The 27,484-nt window shown below is 36.7% G+C and overlaps 2 protein-coding genes across 6 annotated transcripts; both read left to right on the top strand.

Annotated features, from left to right (window-relative positions):
* Nucleotides 1-6,298: 6,298 nt before the first annotated feature.
* LOC121755517 (agamous-like MADS-box protein MADS2) lies at nucleotides 6,299-9,702 on the top strand. 2 transcript variants are annotated; one of them, XM_042150814.1, is made up of 8 exons: nucleotides 6,299-6,771; nucleotides 7,652-7,730; nucleotides 8,140-8,204; nucleotides 8,292-8,391; nucleotides 8,470-8,511; nucleotides 8,592-8,633; nucleotides 8,717-8,880; nucleotides 9,378-9,702. In XM_042150814.1, the coding sequence occupies exons 1-8, from the start codon at nucleotides 6,587-6,589 to the stop codon at nucleotides 9,463-9,465; spliced, it is 765 nt and encodes a 254-aa protein (XP_042006748.1). In that variant the 5' UTR covers nucleotides 6,299-6,586; the 3' UTR covers nucleotides 9,466-9,702. The 2 variants fall into 2 exon arrangements, with proteins under 2 accessions (XP_042006748.1, XP_042006749.1); XM_042150815.1 differs by having other exon boundaries at nucleotides 6,302-6,771; nucleotides 8,738-8,880.
* A 5,855-nt stretch (nucleotides 9,703-15,557) lies between these two features.
* Nucleotides 15,558-27,267, top strand: LOC121755518 (agamous-like MADS-box protein MADS2). 4 transcript variants are annotated; one of them, XM_042150817.1, is made up of 8 exons: nucleotides 15,558-16,024; nucleotides 24,491-24,569; nucleotides 24,653-24,717; nucleotides 25,110-25,209; nucleotides 25,456-25,491; nucleotides 25,568-25,609; nucleotides 25,699-25,862; nucleotides 26,841-27,267. In XM_042150817.1, exons 1-8 carry the CDS (start codon nucleotides 15,840-15,842, stop codon nucleotides 26,926-26,928), a joined length of 759 nt encoding a protein of 252 aa, XP_042006751.1. In that variant the 5' UTR covers nucleotides 15,558-15,839; the 3' UTR covers nucleotides 26,929-27,267. The 4 variants fall into 4 exon arrangements, with proteins under 4 accessions (XP_042006751.1, XP_042006753.1, XP_042006750.1 ...); XM_042150819.1 differs by having other exon boundaries at nucleotides 15,559-16,024; nucleotides 25,720-25,862; XM_042150816.1 differs by having other exon boundaries at nucleotides 15,559-16,024; nucleotides 25,450-25,491.
* The last annotated feature ends 217 nt before the right edge of the window (nucleotides 27,268-27,484 follow it).

Raw genomic sequence — 27,484 nt, 5'->3', positions numbered from 1 at the left:
ACGGATCACTCCTCAGACAACAATGTATTCGATTCCTGGAACTTTGCAGAGGCGCAGGCTGATGTCGATCATTGCGAATGGGTGAAAGCAATGGATTCGAAACTACAATCAATGATAGACAAAGACGTCTACGTTTTGTCCTTTCTACCCGAAGGTTGTACTGCCATTGGGAGCAAGTGAATATACAAACGTAAGCGTGGACCCGATGGATGAGTTAAAGTCTTTAAGGTAAGACTAGTGGCTAAGGGGTATACCCAAAAGGAAGGTGTCGATTACGACGAGACCTTCTCCCCGGTGGCGATGCTCAAATCGATCCGAATACTTCTGTCTATAGCAGCTTACATGGATTGCGATGTATGGCAGATGGACGTTAAGACTGCATTCTTGAACGATAGTCTTGAGGAGACCATCTACCTGAAACAACCCGAAGGATACGCTGTGAAGGGAAAGGAACACATGGTTTGGAAGCTTAAGAAGGCCATTTATGGCCTCAAGCAAACATCTAGATCATGAAACCAGTGTTTCGATCAGACTGTTCATAAGTTTGGATTCGAAAAGTGCCCGAATGAAAGCTGTGTATATAAGAAGGTTGAAAAGGGAAATGTTGTGCTCTTAGTTTTATATGTAGATGACATTCTTCTAATTGGAAACAATAAAAAGATGTTGTCATCAGTACGAACTTGGTTGTCAAACCAGTTCGAGATGAAGGATATGGGAGACGCGGGACACATTCTCGGCATCAAGGTTCTTCGGAATCGTGAGAAGAGAACGTTGTGATTATCCCAAGAACCTTACATCGACATTGTACTTAGTCGCTTTAGCATGCAAGATGCCCAGAAATGTTTTTACCTTTTAGACATGACATCCATCTATCTCAAGAGATGTGTCCTAAGGCGTCGTTTGGGATAGAAGAGATGAGAAGGATACCATATGCTTCGGCAGTTGGTAGTCTCATGTATGTTATGCTTTGTACAAGGCCTGATATTTACTTTGCTGTTGGCATGGTAGCAAGATGTCAGTCAAATCCGGGCCAAGGACATTGGACTGCCGTAAAGAACATACTCAATTACCTTAAACGGACTAATGACTATGCTCTAGTTTACAATGCAGCCGAGCTCTGTCTTTTGGGATATACTGACTCAGATTTTCAAGCTGATCAGGACTCGAGAAAATCTACTTCTGGATATGTGTTCACCTTAGGAGGTGGAGCCATAATTTGGAAGAGTGTGAAGCAGAAATGCATCGCAAACTCTACCATGGAAGCCGAATATGTGGCCGCTTCGGAGACTGCAAAGGAGACAGTATGGCTTAAGAACTTCCTTAAGGACTTAGGTCCTAAAATACATAAAAATACATTGAACCGAACAAGATTATAAATATAATTTTTTAATAAATATTTCTAAACAAAAATACATGAAAGTATTAATTGCACAATCTTATGCTATGCGAGATAGTTGGCTTCTTCAAGTATCCATTTTTTGAAAATGACTCAAAATCATTTTTGTTGGGAATAGTTGCAAACACCTCCTTCTCGCTATATACCATCAAACTGTCATCCAACCAGTCATCTCCCATCCTATTTCTCAGGTCCGACATCAGAAATTTCATTGCAGAAAACACTCTTTACACAGATGTTGCCGCTACTGGTAAAAGTAAAACCAATTTTATCAATCGATAAACCAATTGGAAAATCTTATCATTCATCGTTTCAACCATCTTCTTTGAAAGAGTTCCCAAATCTTCAACATCTGAAAAACGTGTTTCTCGCCTTGCATCTGAACAAGTTAAGCTCTATGGATGAAAAGTCTTTCGGATAAAGGATGGCAGATGAACAAGTTTATCGACATTGAAATTGGAGAAATGATATCTTGGATCAATACATGCCATACATTCGAGTAAGTCCGTGCTGAACTCAGAAAAACGATTCCTCATTTCTTGACTAATTAAATCAACAACCTGATTGTAAAAAAAAATATGTTAGGAGTTAATATCAAAGTTTAAATAAATAAGAATATTAGTAATAAAAAATACCTAACAAAAAATTTCAACACGGTAATAATGATAGTTTGTTATACTTTTTTCATCATTCTTCATGCAAATACGTCTTGGAACAATTTAATCCATGTTAGGAACATCAATTTCATTTTCCCGGCAAAATGCTTCCACTCCTTGCAATAAATCATCACATCCAGATTCTCGAATGCAAGTCCTCTTTCACAGTCACTATCAAATTTATTGCATTCAAAATATTTTGATCTCTATATTGCAGCGCACAAGATAGTGTACCAATCATACCTAATAAACGTTTCATCAACATCATGAGTAAAACAAAATCAAAATTTTCCATCTTTGAAGCAACCCTTTAAATGTGCCACTTATTTCTGGATCAACCTCATCTTCAAATACTATTTCAAGTACTTTGACTATCGAGGGCCACATAGATGCAAGACGAATTAGAATAATATAATGAGATCCCCATTGAGTGTAACCCGGTCTATGCAAAGAAGTTTCTTGATTCAGACCTTTACCTGAACTGATTTTCCATTTCTCAATCCTTTCAACCGTTCTATCATATTCATTTTGTCGAAGTTTATTTGCTCATTTGCAATAAGATCCGCATATTGTAACAATGAGGCTAAGATAGCTGAAAAAAATAAAAAAACATGTCGATTCGCCTTACATACTTCCACACATACTTCCACTCACAAGTTCTTAGAGGTATGTTTATCGCTCATGCTGAAAGTATATAAGGTAAATAATATATGCTCTCAGATCATGCAAGATGCAAAGTTTACCATAGGTTTGCTCAAAGTCTAACCCCTCCTCTACTTTTATGATTAAAAAAAATCCGAAAGGTCTTTATTTAGGCTATAATATAGGCTCTTTGATAGGTGAAGATATAGGGCTAAAAAGTGACTAAATCCAAACATAGCAAAAGTGATCAATTTCTACTACATTAAACTTAGGTGAAGATATACGAATTTCAGTAAATTCTAGACTTTGTCCAGATTTCTTCTCACTTCCCAAATTCCTCTAATTTATCTTCCATTCTTTCTCCTTTTTTTTCTTTTCTTCCTCAATTTTTTGTTTTCATCATTCTTTTTTGTTTGTTATACACATCCTTTCCCTTTTTTGCAACAAAACATCTAATTCAATTATTCAAACCACAGGTGTCTATGCAACATTCACATTTAAACACACTATTCTTTTAACCTTATCTCTCCAACTCCTTTCACAAGATATAAACTAACTTTCCCCCAGAGTGTATGAATATTCCCCCTTTATTTTTTACTATAATTTTTCAACAAACACGTCAAAATACCAGCATGCATAATATATGCAATTTAAGAACATAATTTGCATGATTGAAATTTAAAATAAACTAAATCTAGTTCTTAAAAATATGCAAAATCCGTGTTTGCCCCCCAAACTTAATTTTTTGTTTGTCCTCAAACAAAACAAGAGAAAAACTAATAAAGAAACATGGATGTTAAGAACTATACTTCATAGTTGCCTCAAAAATTACAAAATTTGAGGCGGACGCCTTCACCGTGATGGCGTTGGCTATGGAGGCAACGGTGGTGGCTACGGAGGTGGTGTGGTGGTGGTTATGGAGGAGATGAAAGAAGAAGATGAAGTGTGTGGTTCAACTGAAATTTTTATTTATAAAATATTAAATATATTAATTAGAAATACTAATCTAGTCAAATGCCATTTAATTAGCCTTGACTGTTAAAAATAAACAGTTCTGTAAAAAATGGACTAAATCTGATCTGTTTTTATTTATTCAGGACTTAATAATTCGAAAGATAATGTCATGGACCAAAATTGTCATATGTTTAGGACCACTTTTGGCCCTTACTCTTTAAAATATTAAGATATGTAATTTTTTATTTTTAGGAATTTGTAATGTAATTTTTAGTTTTTTTAATGAAGTTATATTATTGAAATGTTTTTTATTAATTGTATAAATGAAATAGTGATACCAGACTACCAGTGAATAGTCAAGAGAATGGATGGTTAAGAGTTTAATGGATGCGTTATTGTCTCTTAACTAAGGAATAAGGTAAAATGTGATGTAAATTCCATGAATAGTTAAGAAATGAGATGAATAAGAGATATAGTTGTTGATGCTCCTATTAGGGGTGCAGATCTAGTTACTAAGAGCCTCTCCAAGGGGAGAGGTAAACTAATATAACTATCATATTTACCTTTTTTCATGAAAAATCATTCCCCAAGGGGAGAGGTATTTGAGATGGTGTTATACATTTTCCCATTTTGAAGAAGTATCTTTACCTCCCTATCAATGGAAAGGTAAAATCTTATAACCATCATATTTATCTTCTTTTCATGAAAAACCCTTCTCCAAGAGGAAATGTATTTGAGAAGGTATTACACTTTATGTTTTTTAATGCATTTTGTACTATTATTTTATTTTTTAAAAATAATTTACCTTTCTATATACCTTTTCCCTTTGGAATGTGTTACTATTTAACATGGTATATTTCACTTTTTAAGTAAGTAAATACATAATATACCTTTTCTATATACCTTCTCCCCTTGGAGATGCTCTAAAAAGGCAAAATGCCCTAAAAATAAAAAACTTTTGGCAAATTCTGGTATTTCCCACAAACTAAAAAAATGGCATATAATGTCACAAACTTTACAATCGGTCGCCGTTTTCCCATATCGGGTTTTCCGGCTATTAAGCCAGTTGATGTGTCATTTTAAGCTTTTGTGGCTGCTAGTGTGTGTTGAGTGGATGACGTGGATGACAAATGTTAAGCTAACATGTCTTATCATCCTCCACTCCTCCTCCCCCCCTACTCTCTTCCTCCTCTTCCTCACCACCGCCACCGCCCAAGACTTCGATACCGGCCCCGACTCTACCATCACCAAAATCAGTTGACCTACTCTCTCTTTCTCTCTCTCTACAAACCCAAAGCTCCCAAATCTCCACTGCCGCCGAAAGCAATGGGGAAATGCAGAGATGGTGGGAGCCTGGGAGGGCTCCATTGGGCTTCTTGGATGAAACAGAGTATGAAAGACTAACGACAGCTGCTGCGGCGGGGGAGCCGGTGGAGGAGGCGGCGACAACGTTTGAATTTGGAAACTCAGCGGTAGAGGAGCTTCGTGGAAGAGAGAATCCATATTCTCAACGCTCTTTTGCCTCTGCTTCTTTTTCTTCTTGTTGTAGAGAGAATCCAAGAATGCTACTTTTTTGTGCTATCAGCGGAGGTGGTGGCGATAGCGGCGGCGTTGCGATGGGATTTCTCTGTTCCACATCTTTATAAATCTGCCTTCTACTCAACCTTTCCTTTTTCCATGCCGCTCTTTCTTTACTTCGTTTCTCACTTTCTTCGAATTCCGGCGGCTGAGATTCGCCAGCGGCTGAGATTCGCCAGCGGCAGAGGCACCGAGAGGTGATTCATCAAACCCAAATCTTTGTAAAATCTCATGCTCGATCTCCCCTCCCTCGAGGCTGCACCCTCGCTCACCACCCTCTTCACAACCTCCTCTTCTGGCAGCGCCGCCACCGATTCAACTGGAAAATTTTTACCACCTGCAGTGGGACTCTATACATAAAACGACGCCGTTTTAGTTGTAGAAAATGATATCGTTTTATGAATTTCCGACGACCTCCATGTCAGCATTCAGGCTTGCTACGTATGCTAATTTTCAACCGGAAAACTGCAGGGTCAGGTCAAATGGGAAATACTAGCAACCCGGTAAAGTTCGGGACATTATACACCAATTTTTTAGTTTGTGAGAAAACCGAAATTTGACAAAAGTTTATGACTTTTAAGGCAGTTTACCCTTACTACAAATAGACTAAAGTAAGTAACTGCATTTTTTGTTGCGGATGTTCCAAAATTGTAAAACGTTTTTATTTGCTGACCAGATAGAATATGTAATTCAAAATTTAACTTTTTTAGTTGTTACGAATCAATAATCTAATTGAAAATCTAAATTTTGAAAAAGAAAATAATTTCATGTAAAAGTTCAAACCAAATTTGGGTCGATTTCGTTAGCTTGCTGGAATAATAGATGTTTTGATCAACACTGATTTCGAATAACCATTGGTCACCCGACACGTGGCGCCTACTTTATTGGTGACGCTGTCTGATTTGATTCCGCCGTGGGCAGTAATAATCCACCACCACGCTTTACCGGACGCGTGTTACCCACTCCAACAAATATCTTGCTCGTGAGTCCCACGCGCCAGATTGTTCACGCTTTTATCACATTGGTTAAAACCATGAACCCTAAAATTCATCTCTCCCACCATCTGCCACTGCACATGCTATATGATCATAAAAGCTTTGTTACAAAGAGTCTTCCTTCCACAAGAATAAATCCTCCTTCCTCTCTCTCTACATCTCTCTCTCACACTAAAAATCACACACACACGGAGTTATTTTTACTCATGTTCAAGCGTTCCTATAAATAGAACAGTTTTTTTTAAGTTTTTCTTTTTAGGGTTTGAAGATTGTTACCCTTTTGGTTAAAGAAATTTCTTGGGTGAAGAAAGAGGAAAGTGAAGGTTTAATAGTTACATAATAAATTAGATGTATAAATAGGGATCATGGGTAGGGGAAGAGTGGAGCTTAAGAGGATAGAAAACAAGATAAATAGACAGGTTACATTTGCAAAGAGGAGAAATGGTTTGCTCAAGAAAGCTTATGAACTCTCTGTTCTCTGCGATTCCGAGGTTGCTCTCATCATCTTCTCCAACCGTGGCAAGCTTTATGAATTCTGCAGCACCTCCAAGTAAATTCATTATATCTCCTCCCATTTTTTTTACTTGTTTCTTAAAATTAAGACAAATTTATGTTTCAATTAATTACTTATTTGTTAAAGCTTTTGTGATTTGAATTTTGTCAAAGTGTTTCAATTGCGTTTCAGATTTTATTGCATTCGATTTGATTCGATTCTCTTCTAACCTTGATGTAATTGGGTGAAACGTGACAGATAAATACAGTGATTTTCTGTTATCCGTGAAATTAAGGAATTATTTTCCAGTCTGACAACTTTTAGTGGTTTCAAGCTTGATTCTCTTTATTGAAGTTGTACAAGATTTTTCAGGAATATCAAACAATTTATTTATGGGTTTTTAAGGTGATCTAGCCATTCAATTTATAAAGACAATGCGTTGAGTTTGAGTTGTTGGTTTTCATCAGGTTAGAAAGATCATCTTTTGACAGGGTCGCATAGTTAATTTACATTGCAATTAAACTAGACTTTTATTTTGTTTAGCTAAAGAATTATTTTCTTGGCTGTTGAGGTGAAAGAAATCATTTTCTCTATTTGTTTTTTTTCCAGTAAATTCTTTCTAATTTCTAAATTCTAGCTAACTGATTTTATTTGATGAGTAAATCTTTCAGAGTCTAAGGCTGAGAGCTTTATGATGAACATGTTATGTTAATTAGAAGATCTACCACAAATTTAATGTTTATGATGAGTGAAACTAATTAATGGTTTTGACCTGCCATTTACATTTTCATCGCTACATTATACATTCAGTTAGTCCTATTTTAGATTGCATTACTTTGAAAATTCAGAAATAATTGAGAAGTTAATTAGATTCCATTATACACTCTTACCTTGAAATATACATATAGCTAATTGCACTTTTATGCCTTTTTGCCAGCATGCTCAAGACACTTGAAAGGTACCAAAAATGCAGTTATGGTTCTTTAGAAGTCAACCATCCAAGCAAAGATATTGAGGTACTATGCTTTCTTTCAAAACATCGAGAATGCAACATAAGACAATAATAAGATCTTGCCTCGGGCGGGTTACATATCGGGCATTTACCCTTTGGTTTCTATTCTAATTTTAGAAAGGCGGTTTATACTTTATCGCCTTATTTCATATGGTGTTAAAACTAGGCGAGGTTCACCCTTCCTTATCAGGAAAAGGAAAGGAATTAGAATCCTAAAATAGATGTAGCAAATTTTCTCTTATGTCAATTCCATAGAATGTGTAGAATAAATATATTGATATGGAAATGGAATTAATATACACATATAGGAAGAGAATATTGCAGATTGATATATAAAAACTTAATCATCTTGTGTGCTTGTATGGAATATTCAATGATCTATCAAATTGATGTTTGGAACTGTTGTTTTGTAGCAAAGCAGCTACAAGGAGTATCTAAAGCTTAAATCCAAATATGAATCCCTGCAACGATATCAAAGGTAATAAATTTTTCATTCAATTTTTATCTCAAGTATGTGTCTAATGCAATAACATTTGAAACTCTAGTAATTAATTACATAATGCAGGCAACTTCTTGGTGATGATCTTGGGCCTCTTAACATCAATGATCTTGAGCACATTGAACATCAATTGGAGACATCACTGAAACACATTAGATCTACTAGAGTATGCTGAAACAAAATAGTTTTTTCATTAATTTTTATTTGAGTAAAATGTGAGATGAGTTTCGCCACTTACGTGCAGACACAGGTTATGCTTGATCAGCTTTCTGATCTTCAATCAAAGGTATATTTGATTTCTATTTTTTTTCTCTATACTATGATCATATAATATTTAATTTTAATAATTAATAATTATGAGTCCAGGAGAAGTTGATGCTTGACGCTAACAAAGCTTTGGAGAGAAAGGTTAGTATGCACAAAAATGTGTAGATTGCAGAAATATTTTATTTATTTATAGACAATCATCAATTAGAATTACAATTATCTAGTTTGCGAATTTTGATGGTCAGTTGGAAGAGATATATGCTGCAAATCACCTTCAGCAATCGTGGGCAGTAGGAGGTGGGGATCACAGTAACAACTATGCTCCTCACCACGCTCAATCCCAGGCCTTCTTTCAGCCTCTTGATTGCAACTCTACTCTCCAAATCGGGTTAGATTTAAAAAAAAAATATATTGATCTGTTTATTTTGTGATTTAAAAGGGTTAGCTTTTATTATATGTGCATGCATGGATATGGACAATGGAATAAATCTGGCAGTTGGCTGTTAATTATTACCAAAATCCTTAACCATTTTGTAGAATTCATCTATGGAAAATGGTTAAAATACTACTCCATTTGTTTCATAAAAATATATGCACTTTCTATTTTTGTCAATCCATAAAAATATGAGCATTTCCATTTATGGAAAGTTGTCTTCAACTCATTACTTATATATCAATTTATTTACAATTTATACCACTATTGTCCACCATTATAACTCATTAAACACTAATAATAATAATGTATGTCTCACTATCCACTAACACTATTTTAATTACCATTTTTCTCTTCTCTCTTGCTTTACCAATCGTGCCATTTCAAATGCACATAAAAACTATGGAGGGAGTACTATTTTTAATGTTTATATTTTTGGTTTGGGAAAATAGGTATAGTGAACCAGTGAGTTCGAGCCAGATGACAGCAGCAACGGATGTTCAAAACGTCAACGGAATAGTCCCTGGGTGGATGCTCTGACTCTGATTTGCAATATAACTTTGCAAGCCTACTACAAGAAGCATATAATATGATTTATATTTCTTGTATTTTCTAAATACATTCATAAATAATGTATGAGATCAAAACTTATCAAAAATGTATGCACAAAACTTATTAAAAACTGATGTATGGCCAAACCAGGGACTCTGTTTTGCCTTAACTATTCATACTCTCAATCAAATTTGTATGTATACTATAATATGTAGATTTTCTCTATTTTGTTGTCTTTTCCCCGCGTTAGAGCATCTAAAATGGTTCGTTCTATCTCCCATCCTATCTCATTTTTTCTTGTCATGTCAGTATTTTATCGCACAACTTATCTTCATGCAATGAGAAGTCTATCTCACAACCTATCTCATTTCCACGTTAGTGCTATTTTTTTTACACTTTAATATTTAATATGTTTTTTTTTCTTCCTCAAACACCATCATGGTGGGGGTTAAGGCAGACCCTCAACCTGTCTATATCAAAAATCACGAAAGAAACATACATCAACCAAGTCCAAAAGTGACTCGGTCCACACAGGAGATACAGATCACAAGAGCTAACAAAGCTACAATGGTATCCCCACAGACCGGGTACTAACCATCTAACAAACGAGAAAACTAACATAATAAGCAAATAAATACAATGATGATGACCAAGGGTTGGCCAACTCCAAAGGAAAAAATAAAAACCATAAATCAAAACCACGAGCCAAGTGTAGTAGTCATCCATCTCGATATGTGAATCTGAAGTTCGGATAGCCCAACTGGTCCATCCTCACGAGCGACTTCAAATACCAAGGCGCTGAATCCGCATCAAAGAAAGTGATGGCAGGGGTCTGTACCTCCTACCTGCCAGAAAATCGGCTGGTCGGTTGCCCTCTCTAAAGATGTCAGAGAATATAACCTGCAACTGTGAGAGCAAAGTGCGAATGCGAGCCATGTGATGTCTCACATCCGCTGCTCCTCCGCATCCTGAAGTGAACACCGCGACCACTGCTGCTGCATCCATCTCGACCCAAACCTGCGAAGAGAACTGCATAGCCAATGTCAACCCGTGAAGAAGAGCTAAGAGCTCTGCCTCGAAGGCCGACCCAGCTACGAGTGGCGTGCAAAAGTCCCCCAGGAGAGAACCGTCTAAACCACGAACCACTCCCCCACCGCCAGCTTGTCCCGTCGAGGTGAAAAAGGCCCCATTGGTGTTCAGCTTCACCCAAGGATCGTCAGGTGGATGCCAAAGCACACTCAGGGACCTTAGAACTCGCCGGCGAGGAGGAACCGAAGGCATGAAGTCGACAGTCGGAGTGAAACCGCGCCAATGAAGGGGTAGGAGCACACCTGCCGCCACCAAGATCCGCAGATGCCGAATAACCTGCCAAATAACATGGGAAGAACGAAAAGAAATGCCGAGGTACTTGCAGCTATTCCTCTCCGTCCAAATGAACCAATATACAAGGCAAGGGATAATGAAACTGATGTGCAAGGTGGGAGCCCTGTGGGAGGACCTCCACCAAAATCCTAGTCTAAGTGCAATGTCAGTGCACGTGTGAATGTGTGTGCTAATGTATGGGAACCAGCCATCGAAGAAATCCCAAACCGATCTCGCCAGAGGACTCGACACAAACAAATGCTGGAAAGACTCGACTGAAAAAGAAGAGACACAACACAGACACTTGGATGCGAGAGAGATACCACGGGTCTGAACATAACACTCAACGGGGACCCTCTGGAGGAGGAGGCGCCAGATGAATACAGAGATAGTCGGGGTCAGCCCAGCATTCCAAACCATGCGAAGTCCGAAATGTCTAGGGGACCGTGTCCGGATGAGCTCCCAAGCTAAGGCCATCGAGAACTCGCCATCGCCAGTCAGGCTCCATCGCATCACATCCCGCCTGCCCACCTCAATCGGAACAGCCCTGATAAGATCCAACACATACAAAGGCACACCATACAAAGCCAAATAAAATTATCATGCAGTTTTTCAAAATGCCAAGTATGATCATGCCAGAATGTAGAGACCTCAGCGGCAGGAAGATCAGTCCCGGGCAGACAATAAGTCCTAAGGAGGCGATCCCCGACCCACACGTCATCCTAGAAACTAATCCGCCCTTCGCCTGGGGACCATCTAATGAAACCATGCACCTCACCCTAATACGAGTAAGGCGACGCCATATAGAACTATCATGCGGGGAATAACGAGAAATAAAAGCACGACCTGCATGGAAACAGTACTTGCGCATAGTGAACTGCGCCCACAAAGAATCCTGTGCGAGAAATCTCCACCAGAGCTTGATGCTGAAAGCTTTGACGAGCTCACGAAAACGACGGATGCCGAGGCCTCCCTCATCCAACGGCAAGCAAATCTTCTTCTTCCAGCTAATCCAGCGAATCTTCCTCTGCTCCCCAACCGTGCCCCAAAAAACCTGGCCAAAATCTGCTCCAAATCCTTCATCCAATCCTCATACGGCTTCAGGACCTGGAAGATGTGAAGAGGGATAGTGACAAGGGTACTCTTGATCAGAGCAAGGCGACCTCCAAGAGAAAGATGTCTATGTGACCAACTGTGAATCTGGTCCACCATCTTCTGACGGATATCTAACAGGTACTCGGCCTTCAGCCTCCCCTTACTTTAATATTTAATATGTTATCATCAAATAAATTAAGTAAAAATACCAAAATAATACAATGTACAAAATCTTCGTTGTATTACAATATTAGAAAAGAATACAACGAGAGCAAACTTAAATAAAATTAAAATACGCATAGGCGGTTACGTGCCCAGACTTCTTCAATCATATCGCTCTGGAGAGTCGAAGATGGGTGTCTTGCTGGTGCATGTCAACATATGCCCGAAGATGGGCGTCTTGATGGGACTCACGAGACACACCTTGGCTTGGTCTAGGAGTGTCTTCATCGGCCACGTTGGTGACTCCTTCACCTTCATTGTCCACTATCATGTTATGCAAGATGATGGTGGCATAGATGATATCAGTGATATCAACTTCATAGAAGAAACACGCCAGGCCTTTGACCAACACCTAACGTGCTTGGAGCAAACCAAAAGCCCAGTCCACATCGTTCAGCACAGCTTTTTGCCGTTGCACCATAAAAGTCCTCTTCGGCTAAGTTGGGCAACTGATCGTCTTCACAAAAATGGGCCACATTAGGTATATGCCATCCATCAAGTAATACCCTATATGATATTGGTTGCAGTTGGCAATGAAATCGATAGCGGGGCCTAATCTCTGACACTGCTCGTTGAAGAGAGGCGGGGAATTAAATACATTGAGGTAGTTGTTCGATCCATCCACACCGAAGTAAGCATACCAAATCCATAGCCGCTGGCGAGCAATAGCTTCGAGAATGATGATGGGGTGCGTGCCATTGTATGCAGTCGTAAACTGGCCTTTCCACGTCGTTGGATAGCTCTTCCACTGCTAATGCATACAGTCTATTATGCCTAGCATCCCCGGAAAGCCGTGCACCCTCCCGTACAAATTGAGTAGGAACTGGCAATCTTATGCGGTTGGCTTCCACGGATAGGTCAAGTCGTGTCAGTGACATGAAGATACTTGTGTATATTATAACTTTCTAAGAATTCAACATGTTGTAATTAACTTTAATAATTTTATACAACTAAATATTTTAAATATTGTTTGATTTGATAAATATTTTAGCTTCAACAGATGATTTTATAGTTTCTTGGTTTGTATATTCAGCTTATTAGACTATAAGGAATTTCTTTAATGAGACAAACATAATTATCAATTCCAATATAATAATTAATAAATTGTAAAATGAAACTAATTACAATAAATTAAAATTGAAGACGAAGACATGAGGGAGACACGAAATACTAGAATAAAAGATCTCTAGTGTGAAATTGAATATTGTTAATTTATTGTTACTTGAAAATATGACACACCTTGTTAGAGAGAGAAATTTATCAATACAGATTGATTTTGATTGACAATCCAACATAGTAAACATTACTCCATTCGACTCATAAAAATTGAAACTCTTTTCATTTCAGTTTTGCATGTTCCATAAAAATATCACACTTCTATTTATAATAACTCATTTTTCTCTAATAAAGTGAATCACATTAATAATACTCTAATTACTTTTCTTTCTGCATCTCTCTTACTTTGACAATTGTGTATTAAAATTCGTGACGTCCAAAAGGTTTTTTTTTTAATACGGGGGAGTACTATTTTTCGTGGTAAAAGGAGCGTGGTCAATCTAAAGACTTTGGAAACAAAATGACTTATAATACAAAATCGGTAAATTATAAGAGAGATAAAAAAGTGATTAGAGTATTCTTAGTTGAGAATGAAATTGACTTTTTAGAAAGAAAAACTTAGAAAAAATTGAAGTACACCAATTTTTGGTACAAAGCAAAACAAAAAAAAATTAAACTATTTGTGAGGAACGAAGGAAGTATCAAGACTAATTAGAAGAAAGGAAGGAGTATAAAACAACTAAATCTTTTGTTTATATTCCCGTTCCTTTATAGTTAAGTCATTTTTCTGTTCCAGGAAGTTTCTTTATAGGTGACTCTTTTCCATATACTTGAAAATGTTGTTCACATTTGATTCGGCATGGGTTTTAAAAATGTGAAGAAAAATGAGTGAAAAAGTTTGTGGAATGTGAGTACTACATTTATATATTATTTGTATAATAGAATAGTGGAAATTGGGCTCCATTTACCAAAAATGAAAAAAAAAGAGTGGATAACATTTCGCGGACGTGCCGAAATGAAAAAAGTAGACAACATTTCACGGACGAAGGGAATATGGGTACAATAATTAACTCACTTTTTCTTTAAAACTTCATTTTCTCTTTTACTTTATTTATTCTACTTGATTCACTTATTTATTTATTCTATCTACTTTTTTCTCCCTCTTATGTTGTCTACTTTATTACACAACAACTTAACACACTAAACATTATTTAAAACTTCGTGTCAAAAATAAGTGCCTCAACTATGAAGGAATTGAGGAGGAAGTAATATATTCTTTCAGTATAATTAATTTATTCAATACTTCATCCGTCTCATCAAAATAAGAACATTTTCCTTTTTCGTCTGCCCATAAAAATATCACTTTTCCATTTATGGAAAGTTTTCCCATACTCATTACCAATATACATCAATTTATTTACAACTTATACCATTAGGGTTCACCATTAAACATTAATGTGGGTCCTACTATCCACTAACATTATTTTAACTACATTTCTGCTCATCTCTATTACTTTATCTATTATACGTCCCAAATATTCTTATTTTTTTTGGGACTAAGAGCATCCACAATGGGGCGGAAGATAGCATGCCCCATGATTCATCCTCCGCGGACGATCAGTCGATTTTTGCATCCTCCGGCTTATCGTCTGCCCCATTGCGGGGGTGACGATAGGTCCGGAGGATAGCACGCGTTTTCATTTTGTTTAAATTTCTTCTGTATATATCACCACTTTTTTTTTACTTTATTTCACACATTTCACTCCACTCTCTTCCCCCATCTCAATCTCTCTCTAAATCGAAGAATGAATCTTGACGATTTCCTAAATTCGAATAGTCCCGACGGATTGTCGATGTTCGGCGGCGGTGGTGCCCGCAAAAGTAAAAGTTTGTCTTTAATTTGTGATGTTTTTATATTTATTTTGCTAATTTATATTTTGCAAACATAAAATTTAAAAAATAAATATAAAATAATAGTTAAAAAATAAGGTGGACTATAGGATACTCCACTGCAAAGGAATGGGGCATGCTGCAGGACACCCGAATGATGTATTAAGTTTATATCGGATAAATGATAAGTTCTCTGATTTGCTTATCGATTTACCAGTAACTAAAACAGTGCTTAACAATTCAACTTGATTAGATTGTCTCCTTATTTAAATCAAGGAAGGAGTAACCACTTGTCATCCGACACGTCTCGCAGTCTAATTTTGGACGGTGACAATCCAATTCCACGCGTTTATGGACGCGTACACTCCACAGCAACAAAAATATCTACTGTGAGTCCCACGCGCTAGACGGTTCATGCTTTTAACACAGTGGGCATCATAATACCAGCCCTAAAATCCATCTCTCCCATCATCTACTTCTGCACATCCTAACATCATTTTGCACAATGAATCCATGAATAAATCCACCTTCCTCTCTCTCTAGATCTCTCTCTCACTAAAACACAGTTATTTTAACTCATATTCAAGCGTTTCTATAAATAGAACAGTCCTTTTTAAGTTTTTCTTTTTAGGGTTTGAAGATTATTACCCTTTTAGTTAAAGAAATTTCTTGGGTGAAGAAAGAGGAAAGTGAAGGTTTAATAGTTACATAATAATTTAGATGTATAAATAGGGATCATGGGTAGGGGAAGAGTGGAGCTTAAGAGGATAGAAAACAAGATAAATAGACAGGTTACATTTGCAAAGAGGAGAAATGGTTTGCTCAAGAAAGCTTATGAACTCTCTGTTCTCTGCGATTCCGAGGTTGCTCTCATCATCTTCTCCAACCGTGGCAAGCTTTATGAATTTTGCAGCACATCAAAGTAAATTATATCCTCTCTCTCACTCCCAATTTTTATGAATTCTTTATGATTCTTAAAATTAAAACAAATTTATGTTTCAATTAGTTAAAGCTTTTGTGATTTGAAATTCTGTCAAAGTGCTTCAATTGCGTCTCAACTTTTACTGATTCGATTCTGGCTTCTAACCTTGGTGTAATTGGGTGAAACGTGACAGATAATATATGGTGATTTTCTGTTATCCGTGAAATTAAGGAATTGTTTTCTAGTCTGACAGCTTTTCTTTCATTTGACTGGATTTATGCTTGATTCTCTTCATTGAATTTGTACAAAAATTTTCAGAAATATGTACGGTGGATATGTTTTTAATCAAGTTTATTTATAGGGTATTTGAGGTGATCTTTGCTTTATTGAATTTGTAAAAGAATTTTTCAGAAAAATAACGGTGGATGTGTGTTTAATCAAGTTTATCTATACGGTATTTGAGGTGATCTTTCCATTCAATTTAATAAAGACATTGTTTGGTGTGATAGATCATCTTTTGACAGGGTCGCATAGTTAATTTACTTTGTATTTGAACAACATTAAAGTAAACTTTTATTTTGTTTAGCTAAACTATTCTTTGTTGGGTGAAGGAAATCAGTTTCTCTATTTGTTTCTTAATTAATCTTGCTGAGTAAAATCTTACTACTAAATTCTTAATTCTAAGTAGTTTAATTTGCTATGTAATTCTTTCAGTCTTTGGCTGAGAGAGCTTTATATGATTAACAACTTCAGTTCATTAGAGATAAGCTACAATTTAAATTTTGTAACTTCGAATTTCTCTTTTGGTTGTTAGAAATATAGTAGCCTTTACACTGGCAACCCTTGCTATTACAAAGAACACAAAACTGGAAGGTAAATGTAACAAATAAATTACAACGAAAGTAAAGAGATGCAAACTATAGTATTCTTCAAGTCGAGTCGAGGTGACCCTCTCTCCGCAAGACGAAATACGCCCCGGCTAGTGCTCACGGATTGGCGTAATGTCCCCAAAGATGAAACGACTTTCCTCCTATCGAGTTGAAGCAACTCAAACTCATAGGCTCCGGCGAACTTGAATTGGAGGCGAGAACCGAGCTAGACAATGCTCCTAGAATGCCCACTAGAATGCTTGAGTGATGAAGAGAGAATGCTTGTTGGTTGTGTGTTCTCTTCTTCCAAATCCTACCTATTTATAGGATATGAAAGCCTACATGAAGAGTCTTGGTTTTAAGACACCTCATAATGCATTTGGAGGAGAAAGGCCAAAGGCCTAGCCTTTTGGCATTTCACACGTTTTTCTTACAATCCCCCACATTGGTTAGAGCGCTGCAAGCTCAAACCAACACCAGACGCAAATGCATGTATGCAGACTCTTTGCTCAGTTCTCGAGAAATAATACTGTATTTGGAGAGGTAACTTGTGGTTTTGAACCTTCCATAGTCAACACTATCGGACATACCGGCGGGCTAGTGGACGCGATGCCTTGAACTATTCCTCCTTAGTGTATGCCTAGTCAATAGCATCAACACAATATAGTCTCAACTCCATCAGTTCTCACGTTTGTGTCCGTTTCAGCCGTGGAACACCTCTTTGGAATTCATAAGTGACTCACACACACGAAGCGGCCTCACTTCTCACTTACATAGGTAATTCTTTCATGAGTATCCTGCCATACTGCATCTCCTTGAGATTTCAAGAATCATTAAAAGTCAAAAGACTTAACCTCTTACCACGTGCAGGTTACAAACACTCAATGCTTTCTAAAGAATGGGCGAAGATTAAAATCTTCTGAGTGTTACAGCTAGATTTGTATAGCTTCGTTTTCCCATTGAACCAATCCCATAGGATCTCCAATCGTATGGTTGGGTTACCACTATATTCATCTTTTAAGATGTGGTTTTCAGTCCCATTCCTTTTAGCAATTTATGCATTTGATCACGGTTTAAACCTTTTGTTAACGGATCTGCTAAGTTATCCACTTACTTTACATAGTCAACTGAGATAATGCCACTTGTGATCAACTGCCTTACGGTATTATGTCTCCGACGAATATGTCGAGACTTACCATTATAAAAGCCACTTTGTGCTCTACCTATAGCTGCTTTGCTATCACAGTGTATCAATACTGAGGGCACTGGCTTCTTCCAACATGGAATATATTCTAGGAAATTTCTGAGCCACTCGGCTTCTTCCCCTACTTTATCCAATGCGATAAAGTCAGATTCCATGGTGGAACGAGCAATACACGTCTGTTTTGTTGATTTCCACGAGACAGCACAACCCCCCACAGTGAACACATACCCACTTGTCGAAAATGAGTCTTTTGAATCAGAGATCCAATTTGCGTCACAGTACCCTTCAAGTACTTGGGGATATCTTGTGTAATGCAACCCAAAGTTAATAGTATACTTCAAGTATCTCAAAACTATACACAGAGCTTTCCAATGTTCCTTGCTTGGCTTGCTCGTAAATCGGCTCAACTTATTTATAGGACAAGCAAGATCAGGTCGAGTACAGTTTGTGATAAACATCAAACTTCCTATGATCTTTGCATACTCTTCTTGAGCAACGGAATCACCCATATTCTTGCTTAGATGGACATTGAGCTCTAAAGGAGTCTTCGCTGGCTTACAATCAAACGAGTTGAATTTCTTAAGCATTTTCTCAACGTAATGAGATTGCGTTAAGGCAATTCCCTCATTAGTCCTCAATATTTTGATTCCAAGAATCACATCAGCTAGACCCATATCTTTATATCGAAATTTCTTTTCAACATGTTTTTTGTCTCGTTAATAATGGCCCTATTGCTGCCCATTATCAACATATCATCAACATACAGACACACAATAACAAAACCGTTATCTGTGTTCTTAATGTAAACACACTTATCGCACTCATTGATAGAGAATCCATTTGCCAACATCACGTTGTCAAATTTTAAATGCCATTGTAATGGTGCTTGCTTCAACCCATATAATGACTTTACCAGTTTGCATACTTTACGCTCTTGCCCAGGCACAACAAACCCTTCGGGTTGTTCCATATATATTTCTTCTTCCAGATCACCATTCAGAAACGCAGTTTTCACATCCATTTGGTGAATCTCAAGATTGTGCAAAGCAGCAATCGCAAGAAGCACCCGAATGGAAGTGATTCTCGTAACAGGTGAATAGGTATAAAAAAAGTCATGCCCTTCTTTCTGCTTAAAGTCTTGGACAACTAGGCGAGCTTTGTACTTATCTATAGTACCATCGGGCTTATATTTCCTTTTCAGAATCCACTTGCACCCTAAAGTCTTACAGCCTTTAGGCAAGTCTACTAACACCCAAGTGTTATTTCTCATGATTGATTCAATTTCACTGTTGATAGCTTCTTGCCACCACGCTGCGTCTGGGCCAGACAAAGCTTCCGCCAATGACTTTGGTTCGTCATCCAACATAAAAGTTATGAAGTCAGGACCAAATGTTTTAGCAACTTTAACTCTTTTACCACGTCTTGGTTCAACATCCTCAGGACTTGACCTCGTCCTTTTTGGAGGATTAGAACTAGTGGATTCATCCATCATTCTTTCACTAGAACTATCCTCTTGCCTCTTGTAAGGGTATACATTCTCAAAGAATATAGCATTCCTTGACTCAATCGTTGTTCCTTCAGCCACGCCAGGCAGAGCTGACCTATGGACTAGGAAATGATATGGACTACTATTAAGTGCATGGCCAATAAAGATGCAATCGACTGTTTTAGGGCCTATTGCAACTTGTTTCGGAGGTGGCACTTCTACCTTCGCTAAACACCCCCACACTTTGAGGTATGAATATGAAGGTTTCTTCCCTTTCCACAACTCATAAGGAGTCACATCCCTATTTTTTAGTGGAATTTTATTCAGGATATGATTCGCTGTTAACACAGCCTCCCTCACATGTTCTGGGATAAACCAGAATTAATCAACAGAGCATTCATCATCTCTTTAAGTGTTCGATTTTTTCGTTCAGCAACTCCATTTGACTGGGGAGAATATGGAGCCGTTGTTTGGTGAATTATACCACTTGCATGACATAATTCTGCAAACGGGGCTACATACTCACCACCTCTATCACTTCGAACACACTTAATTCGACAATTAAGTTGATTTTCGGCTTCATTTTTGAAGTCTTTAAACGCTTCAATTGGCTCATCTTTACTTCTTAATAAGTAAAGGTAACAATACCTTGTGCAATCATCTATAAATGTGATGAAGTACTTTTTACCACCTCTAGTTTGCACAAATTTTAAATCACATACGTCTGTATGGATTAACTCTAGAGGTTTTGTACTCCGTTCTACCGAGCGAAACGGTAGCTTGGTCATTTTTGCTTCAACACAGACTTCACATTTTTCTTGTGAGTTAAACTTATCTACTTTTAGTAAATTAAGATTTACTAATCTTTTTATAGCATTTAGATTTACATGTCCTAATCTACAATGCCATAAATCGGAGCACTCAAGCAAGTAAGAAGAAGAAGCATTCTTATTATCATTCACTTGATTCGGTACACGGCCATTGGCCATTACATTGAGTTTGAACAAACCATTGGAAAGAAAACCTTTTCCAAGGAAAGTACCAAACTTAGATAAAACAAACTTGTCAGAATCAAACACTAGCTTAAAGCCATGACTAACAAGCAAACTACTAGAAACAAGATTTTTACGGATGTCTGGGACATGCAGCACATCCCTCAGCTTTAGCTCACGACCAGATGTCATTAAAAGCTTCACTTCACCCATGCCAATGACTTCAGACGAGTCTTGGTTGCCCATGTGGAGCTTCTTCCCTTCGACTTGCTTGTAGGTCGAAAATTGGCTACGATCGGAGCACACATGCACAGTAGCTCCTGTGTCAACAAACCAAGCCTTCGGATTGTCAATGTGGTTCACTTCAGAAACCACAGCAGCCAGATCATCATCGTTGAAGTCTCTCTCGACCATTTGAGCACTCTTCTTGAATTTCATCTTCTTAGGCTTTCGGCAGTCCTTCGCCATGTGGCCCGGCTTATCACAATTGAAGCAATTGCCTTCAAACTTTCGGCCAACAGTTTCCTTCCATTTGCCCTTATCTTTTGCGCTAGGGCGGGGACGTTTGGAGGATTGTCCCTTCTCCATCAGATTTTCCTTGGCGACTTCTGTCCCTCCCGACTTCTGATGGTACCGCCTATTGTCCTCTTCAATACGAAGACGGACTATTAGGTCTTCCGTCGTCATCTCCTTTCTCTTGTGCTTTAGATAGTTCTTGAAATCCATCCAGCACGGAGGAAGCTTCTCGATCATTGCAGAAACAATGAACTTGTCTGGTAAGGCCATCCCTTTAGCGTGGACATCGTGGACTATGATTTGCAACTCTTCAGCTTGCGCCACCACTGAACGAGAGTCCACCATCTTGTAGTCCAAAAACTTTGCGACTACATATTTCTTTGTACCAGCGTCCTCGACGCGATACTTCTTGTCAAGAGCCTCCCACAACACTTTGGAGGTCTTAGCCTCGACAAAGATAGAATAGAGACTATCCTCTAAGCCGTTCAAGATATAATTCTTGCACAAGAAATCTCCTTGATGCCAAACATCATAGGCAGCTCGAACATTAAAGTCCGTCTCTTCCTCAGGTACAGTTGGAGCATCCTCCTTGAGGAAGTTGGCAACACCCAACGTAGTTAGGTAGAACAACATCTTTTGTTGCCAACGTTTGAATTCTAAGCCCTTAAATTTTTCAGGCTTCTCAGCTTGAGCCATGACCCTTGAGGTCGAAACAGGTGCCAACATTGAGGTGTTAGCGGCAACAGAAGACGATCCAATGGTGTTGTTTCCGTTCCCTCCAGCTTCGGTCGACATGATTTCAGTAAGAGTATATTATTTCGTCTTGCGATTGTTGGAAATATAGTAGCCTTTACACTGGCAACCCTTGCTATTACAAAGAACACAAAACTGGAAGGTAAATGTAACAAATAAATTACAACGAAAGTAAAGAGATGCAAACTATAGTATTCTTCAAGTCGAGTCGAGGTGACCCTCTCTCCGCAAGACGAAATACGCCCCGGCTAGTGCTCACGGATTGGCGTAATGTCCCCAAAGATGAAACGACTTTCCTCCTATCGAGTTGAAGCACCTCAAACTCGTAGGCTCCGGCGAACTTGAATTGGAGGCGAGAACCGAGCTAGACAATGCTCCTAGAATGCTCACTAGAATGCTTGAGTGATGAAGAGAGAATGCTTGTTGGTTGAGTGTTCTCTTCTTCCAAATCCTACCTATTTATAGGATATGAAAGCCTACATGAAGAGTCTTAGTTTTAAGACACCTCATAATGCATTTGGAGGAGAAAGGCCAAAGGCCTAGCCTTTTGGCATTTCACACGTTTTTCTTACACTGGTTTGGTTGGTATATGAAATTAGAATTTAAATAGGGAGGAGTTAAATTATAATTAAATTCCATATAGTTTATTTGGTAAATGAAGTATTTGGTATGAAATTTGATGTGAAGAACTTCAGCACAAACAAAATACACGCACTGCAATACACAAGGCACACGATACACACACTACATCACCCACTAATTAAACACACACATACACACTACACATGGACTTACTACACATGGACTTACTACACATGACCCATGATACACAAACTGTGCACATAAACATACACAAACTGTGCACACAACACACACTTACTAAATACACACACATACTTCACACATATACACTGCACACACATACATAACACACACAATACACACGGCACACACACGCACCTTTATACGCTCACTCACTGAATACACACATACTAAACACATGCACATCATACATTTAACACACAAATACACACCATACACGACAGACAATACACACACTACATACATGATGTATACACTTCGAAATCTTCTTTGTTTCTCACTTTTCTTTATGTTTTCCTAAAGTTTAGTTTCTATTTTTTTATTTCCTTCCCATTCACCTAATGTTATATAATTTGTCCTTTTAGTATTATTATTATTATTATTATTTATTATTATTATTATTATTATTATTTATTATTATTATTATTATTATTATTATTATTATTATTATTGTTGTTGTTATTATTATTAATTTTGTATGTGTTTTAATTTTTTCTGTTTTACTTAAGTTATGCCCTCTTTGTTTCGTGATGTCGTATTTTGCTATTTCATTAACTTTTTTTTCCCTGTTTTTAGTAATTACATCACACACCATTATAAAACAATATACTCCATAAATTGTGTAGTGTGGGTTTTGTGTTGCGAGTGTTTTGTTTGAATCTGTGTGTGTGCATAGTGTGTGCTGTAGTGTGTGAAGATATCTAATTTTATAACTATTTGAAATTCCAATTATTTAATTTGTATTTGATATTCAAATTGTGGTAATTGAGAGGATTGGAAAATTGTGATTTTAAGTATTTTTGTGATATCAAACACTAGATTTGGAATTAAAGACTTCAATTCTAAGTCCAAGCTCTCAATTTTCCATATACCAAACGGGGCATCGTCAACGTATATACTTCGCTTTAATTCTTTAAAATTGTTTGTTTGAAATTAATTACATGGAAAATCAACAGTATGTATAATCGAAATTCTTTAAAAATTTTTGATTAATAACTTCCCTTGGTCTATTTAACAAAATGTGCATAACGCTTCAAATTATATACCCCATTTGTATGTTACTTGCACTTTTCTATTTCAGCTCAATTATTTCTATTTTAAGTAAGAATTAGGATATTTAGTTAATATATTAGAGTTAATTAAGTGATTGCTTATTAAGTGTTCACTCATTACGCTTAAAATACTAATTTAATTATACTAAAAAATCAAATCCAAATTTACGACCTAAAACAAAAAGTGCGAGTAACATGTGACAGAGGGAATACTATCTTATAATACTATATTAAACTCATAAATTTGCAACATATTCATAGAATATTGAGTAAAGGTCAAAACTGGTCCTTAACATATGCTCATTTTACGATTTTGGTCATATACTTTATCTTTTGAATTTTTGCATCCTGAACATTTCAACTCGGATCACAATTAGTCATACACTAACATTTCCGTCAATTTTTAAACGGTTTTAATCCGATTTTGACCGATTTTAAACGTTTTAACCCGAATGGGATTGTTAAAATCGTCAAAATCGGTCAAAATCGGGTTAAAACCGTTTAAAAATTGACGGAAATGTTAGTGTAGGATCAATTGTGATCCGAATTGAAATGTTCAGGATGCAAAAATTCAAAAGATAAAGTATATGACCAAAATCGTAAAATGGGTATATGTTCAGGGCTAGTTTTGGCCTTTACTCTAGAATATTTCTTGATTATTGGACATGCTAGCGTTATTGCGTCGAAATAATCATACATTCAGTTAGTCCTATCATAGATTAAATTTTCTTTTATACATATACCTAACTGCAGTTATATGTATTTGTGCCAGCATGCTCAAGACACTTGAAAGGTACCAAAAATGCAGTTATGGCTCTTTAGAAGTCAACCATCTAGACAAGGATATTGAGGTACTATGCCTTCTTGCAAAACATCGAGAATGAAGAATCTTGTATGATCTATCTAATTTGTATATGGGACTGTTGTTTTGTAGCAAAGCAGCTATAGGGAGTACCTAAAGCTTAAAGCTAAATATGAGTCCCTACAACGATATCAAAGGTAAACGAATTTTCGTCCACTTTTGATATCAAGTATGTGTACATACTGTAATAGGGATGTGACCAAATCCTAACCATCTTAATGTGCTACTTGCTAACTAAATCAACACGCTATATTAAAAAGATCAATACAGTGACATGAATATGTCAACACAAATTTATGTTGACATTTTGTAAATGTCAAGATAAATTTGTGTTGATGTGCTCATGTTATTGTGTTGATTAGTGCACAGGTAGCACATTAAGCAAAATGTCAAGATAAATTTGTGTTGATATACTCTGTGTTGACATTTTTAATATAATGTGTTGATTAGTTAGCAAGTAGCACATTAAGATAGTTAGCACACTAACGCAATCCGTCTGTAATAACTTATGAAACTAATATTGTTTCAGGCAACTACTTGGCGATGATCTTGGGCCTCTGAACATCAATGATCTTGAGCACATCGAACATCAACTGGAGACATCATTGAAGCACATTAGATCTACAAGAGTAAGCTGAAACAATTTTCTTTGTTAATTTTGATTTGTACACATATAGGAGGATGATCATTCTGATGAATATTTTCTTGTTATGAATATGCAAATAATTATTATGTTAAGATTATATTGTTCTATAAATTTTTTACTATGTTGGAAATAGATAGATTATATATGAAGTCGTTTTCTGTTACTTTCAGTTTTGTAAATGTGTGAAGTTAAATTCTCAGTTTCGTCACTAACTTGTGTGCAGACACAGGTTATGCTTGATCAGCTTTCTGATCTTCAATCGAAGGTATATTTGATATTATTTTTTTTATCTATACTATGATAATATATTTGATTTTAATAGTTAATAATTGTGAGTCCAGGAGAAGTTGATGCTTGATGCTAACAAAGCATTGGAGAGCAAGGTTAGTTAAAGTTTGCACAAACATGTATAGATTGCAGAAATATTTTATTTATTTATAGGCAATCATCAATTATAATTACAATTGTGTAGTTTATGAAATTTGATGGTCAGTTGGAAGAGATATATGCTGCAAATCACCTTCAGCAATCATGGGTAGGAGGAAGTGGGGAGCACAGTAACAACTATGCTCCTCACCACGCTCAATCCCAGGCCTTCTTTCAGCCTCTTGATTGCAACTCTACTCTCCAAATCGGGTTAGCTTTTTTTTTAAATATTAATTTGTTTATTTTGTGATTTGAAATGATTGGCTTTTATTATATGTGCATGAATGGATATGGGACAAAGGAATAAATCTGGCAGTTTTCTTCAAAGGGGTGGGTGATGATCAAAGTATAATTAATCTTATATGCATAACTAAAGAATATGAATATAGTTCACTATAATTTATAGTAAAATATTTACTACATGAAATATTTAATTCACTATAATAGCGTTTTAGTTTACTCTGTGTTTTCACATTCGTGTTGTGAACTAAAACGTCTTTATAGTGAACTAAATAGCTCTTATAGTGAACTAAGTTTATATTCTCTAGTTATATACTCCCTCCGTTAGTAGCGGAGGTGTATCTTTTTGGCATGCGATTTAAGAAAAAATGTGTAAGTGAGTTAAACAAAGAAAGGATAAAGTAGGAAATGAAAAAGGTAAAGAGATGAATAGAGAATAAAGTAAAAGGGAGTAAAGTGAGAAAAAATGTATTGACTTTTATTGTAAAGGGAAATAACTCTACTATTATGGAACGGATGGAGTATTTAAGTAGCGGTTGCTGGCTATATCACTACTCTTCCTTCAAATACTCATACATAGAGAGAATATACATGGATGTTTATTGACTAGCATTCAACAGGTTTAATATGCTTAATTGTTACCAAAATACCATGCACCATAATAGAAATTATTACCAAAATACTCTACTTGTACCTAAAAATAGAAATTCTTTCATTTTTGGTCCATCCTTAAATAAGGTGAGACTCATTTTCCACTAACACTTTTCTTTATATCTCTATCTTCACCAATTTTACATTAAAACCTTTGCTATTTCAAATATTTATATTTTAAGGGAATGGAGGGAGCATCTGTCTTAGTAAATCCATAACCATTTTGTAGAATTCATCTATGGAAAATGGCTAAAATAATAATATTTCAATGTTTATATTTTTGGTTTGGGAAAATAGGTATAGTGAACCAGTGAGTTCGAGGCAGATGACAGCAGCAACGGATGTTCAAAACGTCAACGGGATAGTCCCTGGGTGGATGCTCTGACTCTGAATTGCAACATATCTTTTCTATAAGAAGCATATAAATATGATTCATATTTTATCTATTTTCAAGTACAGTCTTAAATAATGGAGTGACACTCTAATATTTGGTTTAAGGGTCATCAACTTATCAAAAACTGATGTATGGACAAACCAAAGGGACTCTGGTTTGCCTAAACTATTTAGACTCTCAATCAAATTTCTATGTATGTTGTAAATTATAATATCAAGATTTTCACTATTGTGTTTTCTTCTTCTTTTGTATGCTAATGAATCAAGGATACAATTCAACTAGGATGGACATATGTAATGATTATATTATTCTCCATTATGCTTTGTGTTAGTGTTGGTCGATCTGGGTTATTGCTTTCTGAATTTTTAAGTAGTCGAATATAGGGACGGAGGCAGAAAAATATTGTAGCAGGGGCTGAACTATAAGGGAGACCCATGTTAAATATTATTGACGACTATACATAAAGCCTACCACTAATATTTCTTTCTTTTTCAAAGTAGCCCCCGTATATCAAATTGAAGTACATATATGTATATCACTTTCCTTT

The sequence above is a fragment of the Salvia splendens genome, chromosome 11 (genome assembly GCF_004379255.2).
Source record: "Salvia splendens isolate huo1 chromosome 11, SspV2, whole genome shotgun sequence".
In the NCBI taxonomy this organism is placed as follows: domain Eukaryota; kingdom Viridiplantae; phylum Streptophyta; class Magnoliopsida; order Lamiales; family Lamiaceae; genus Salvia; species Salvia splendens.
Note: the sequence above shows the minus strand (reverse complement) of the source record. Positions and strands in the feature narration are given on the sequence as shown.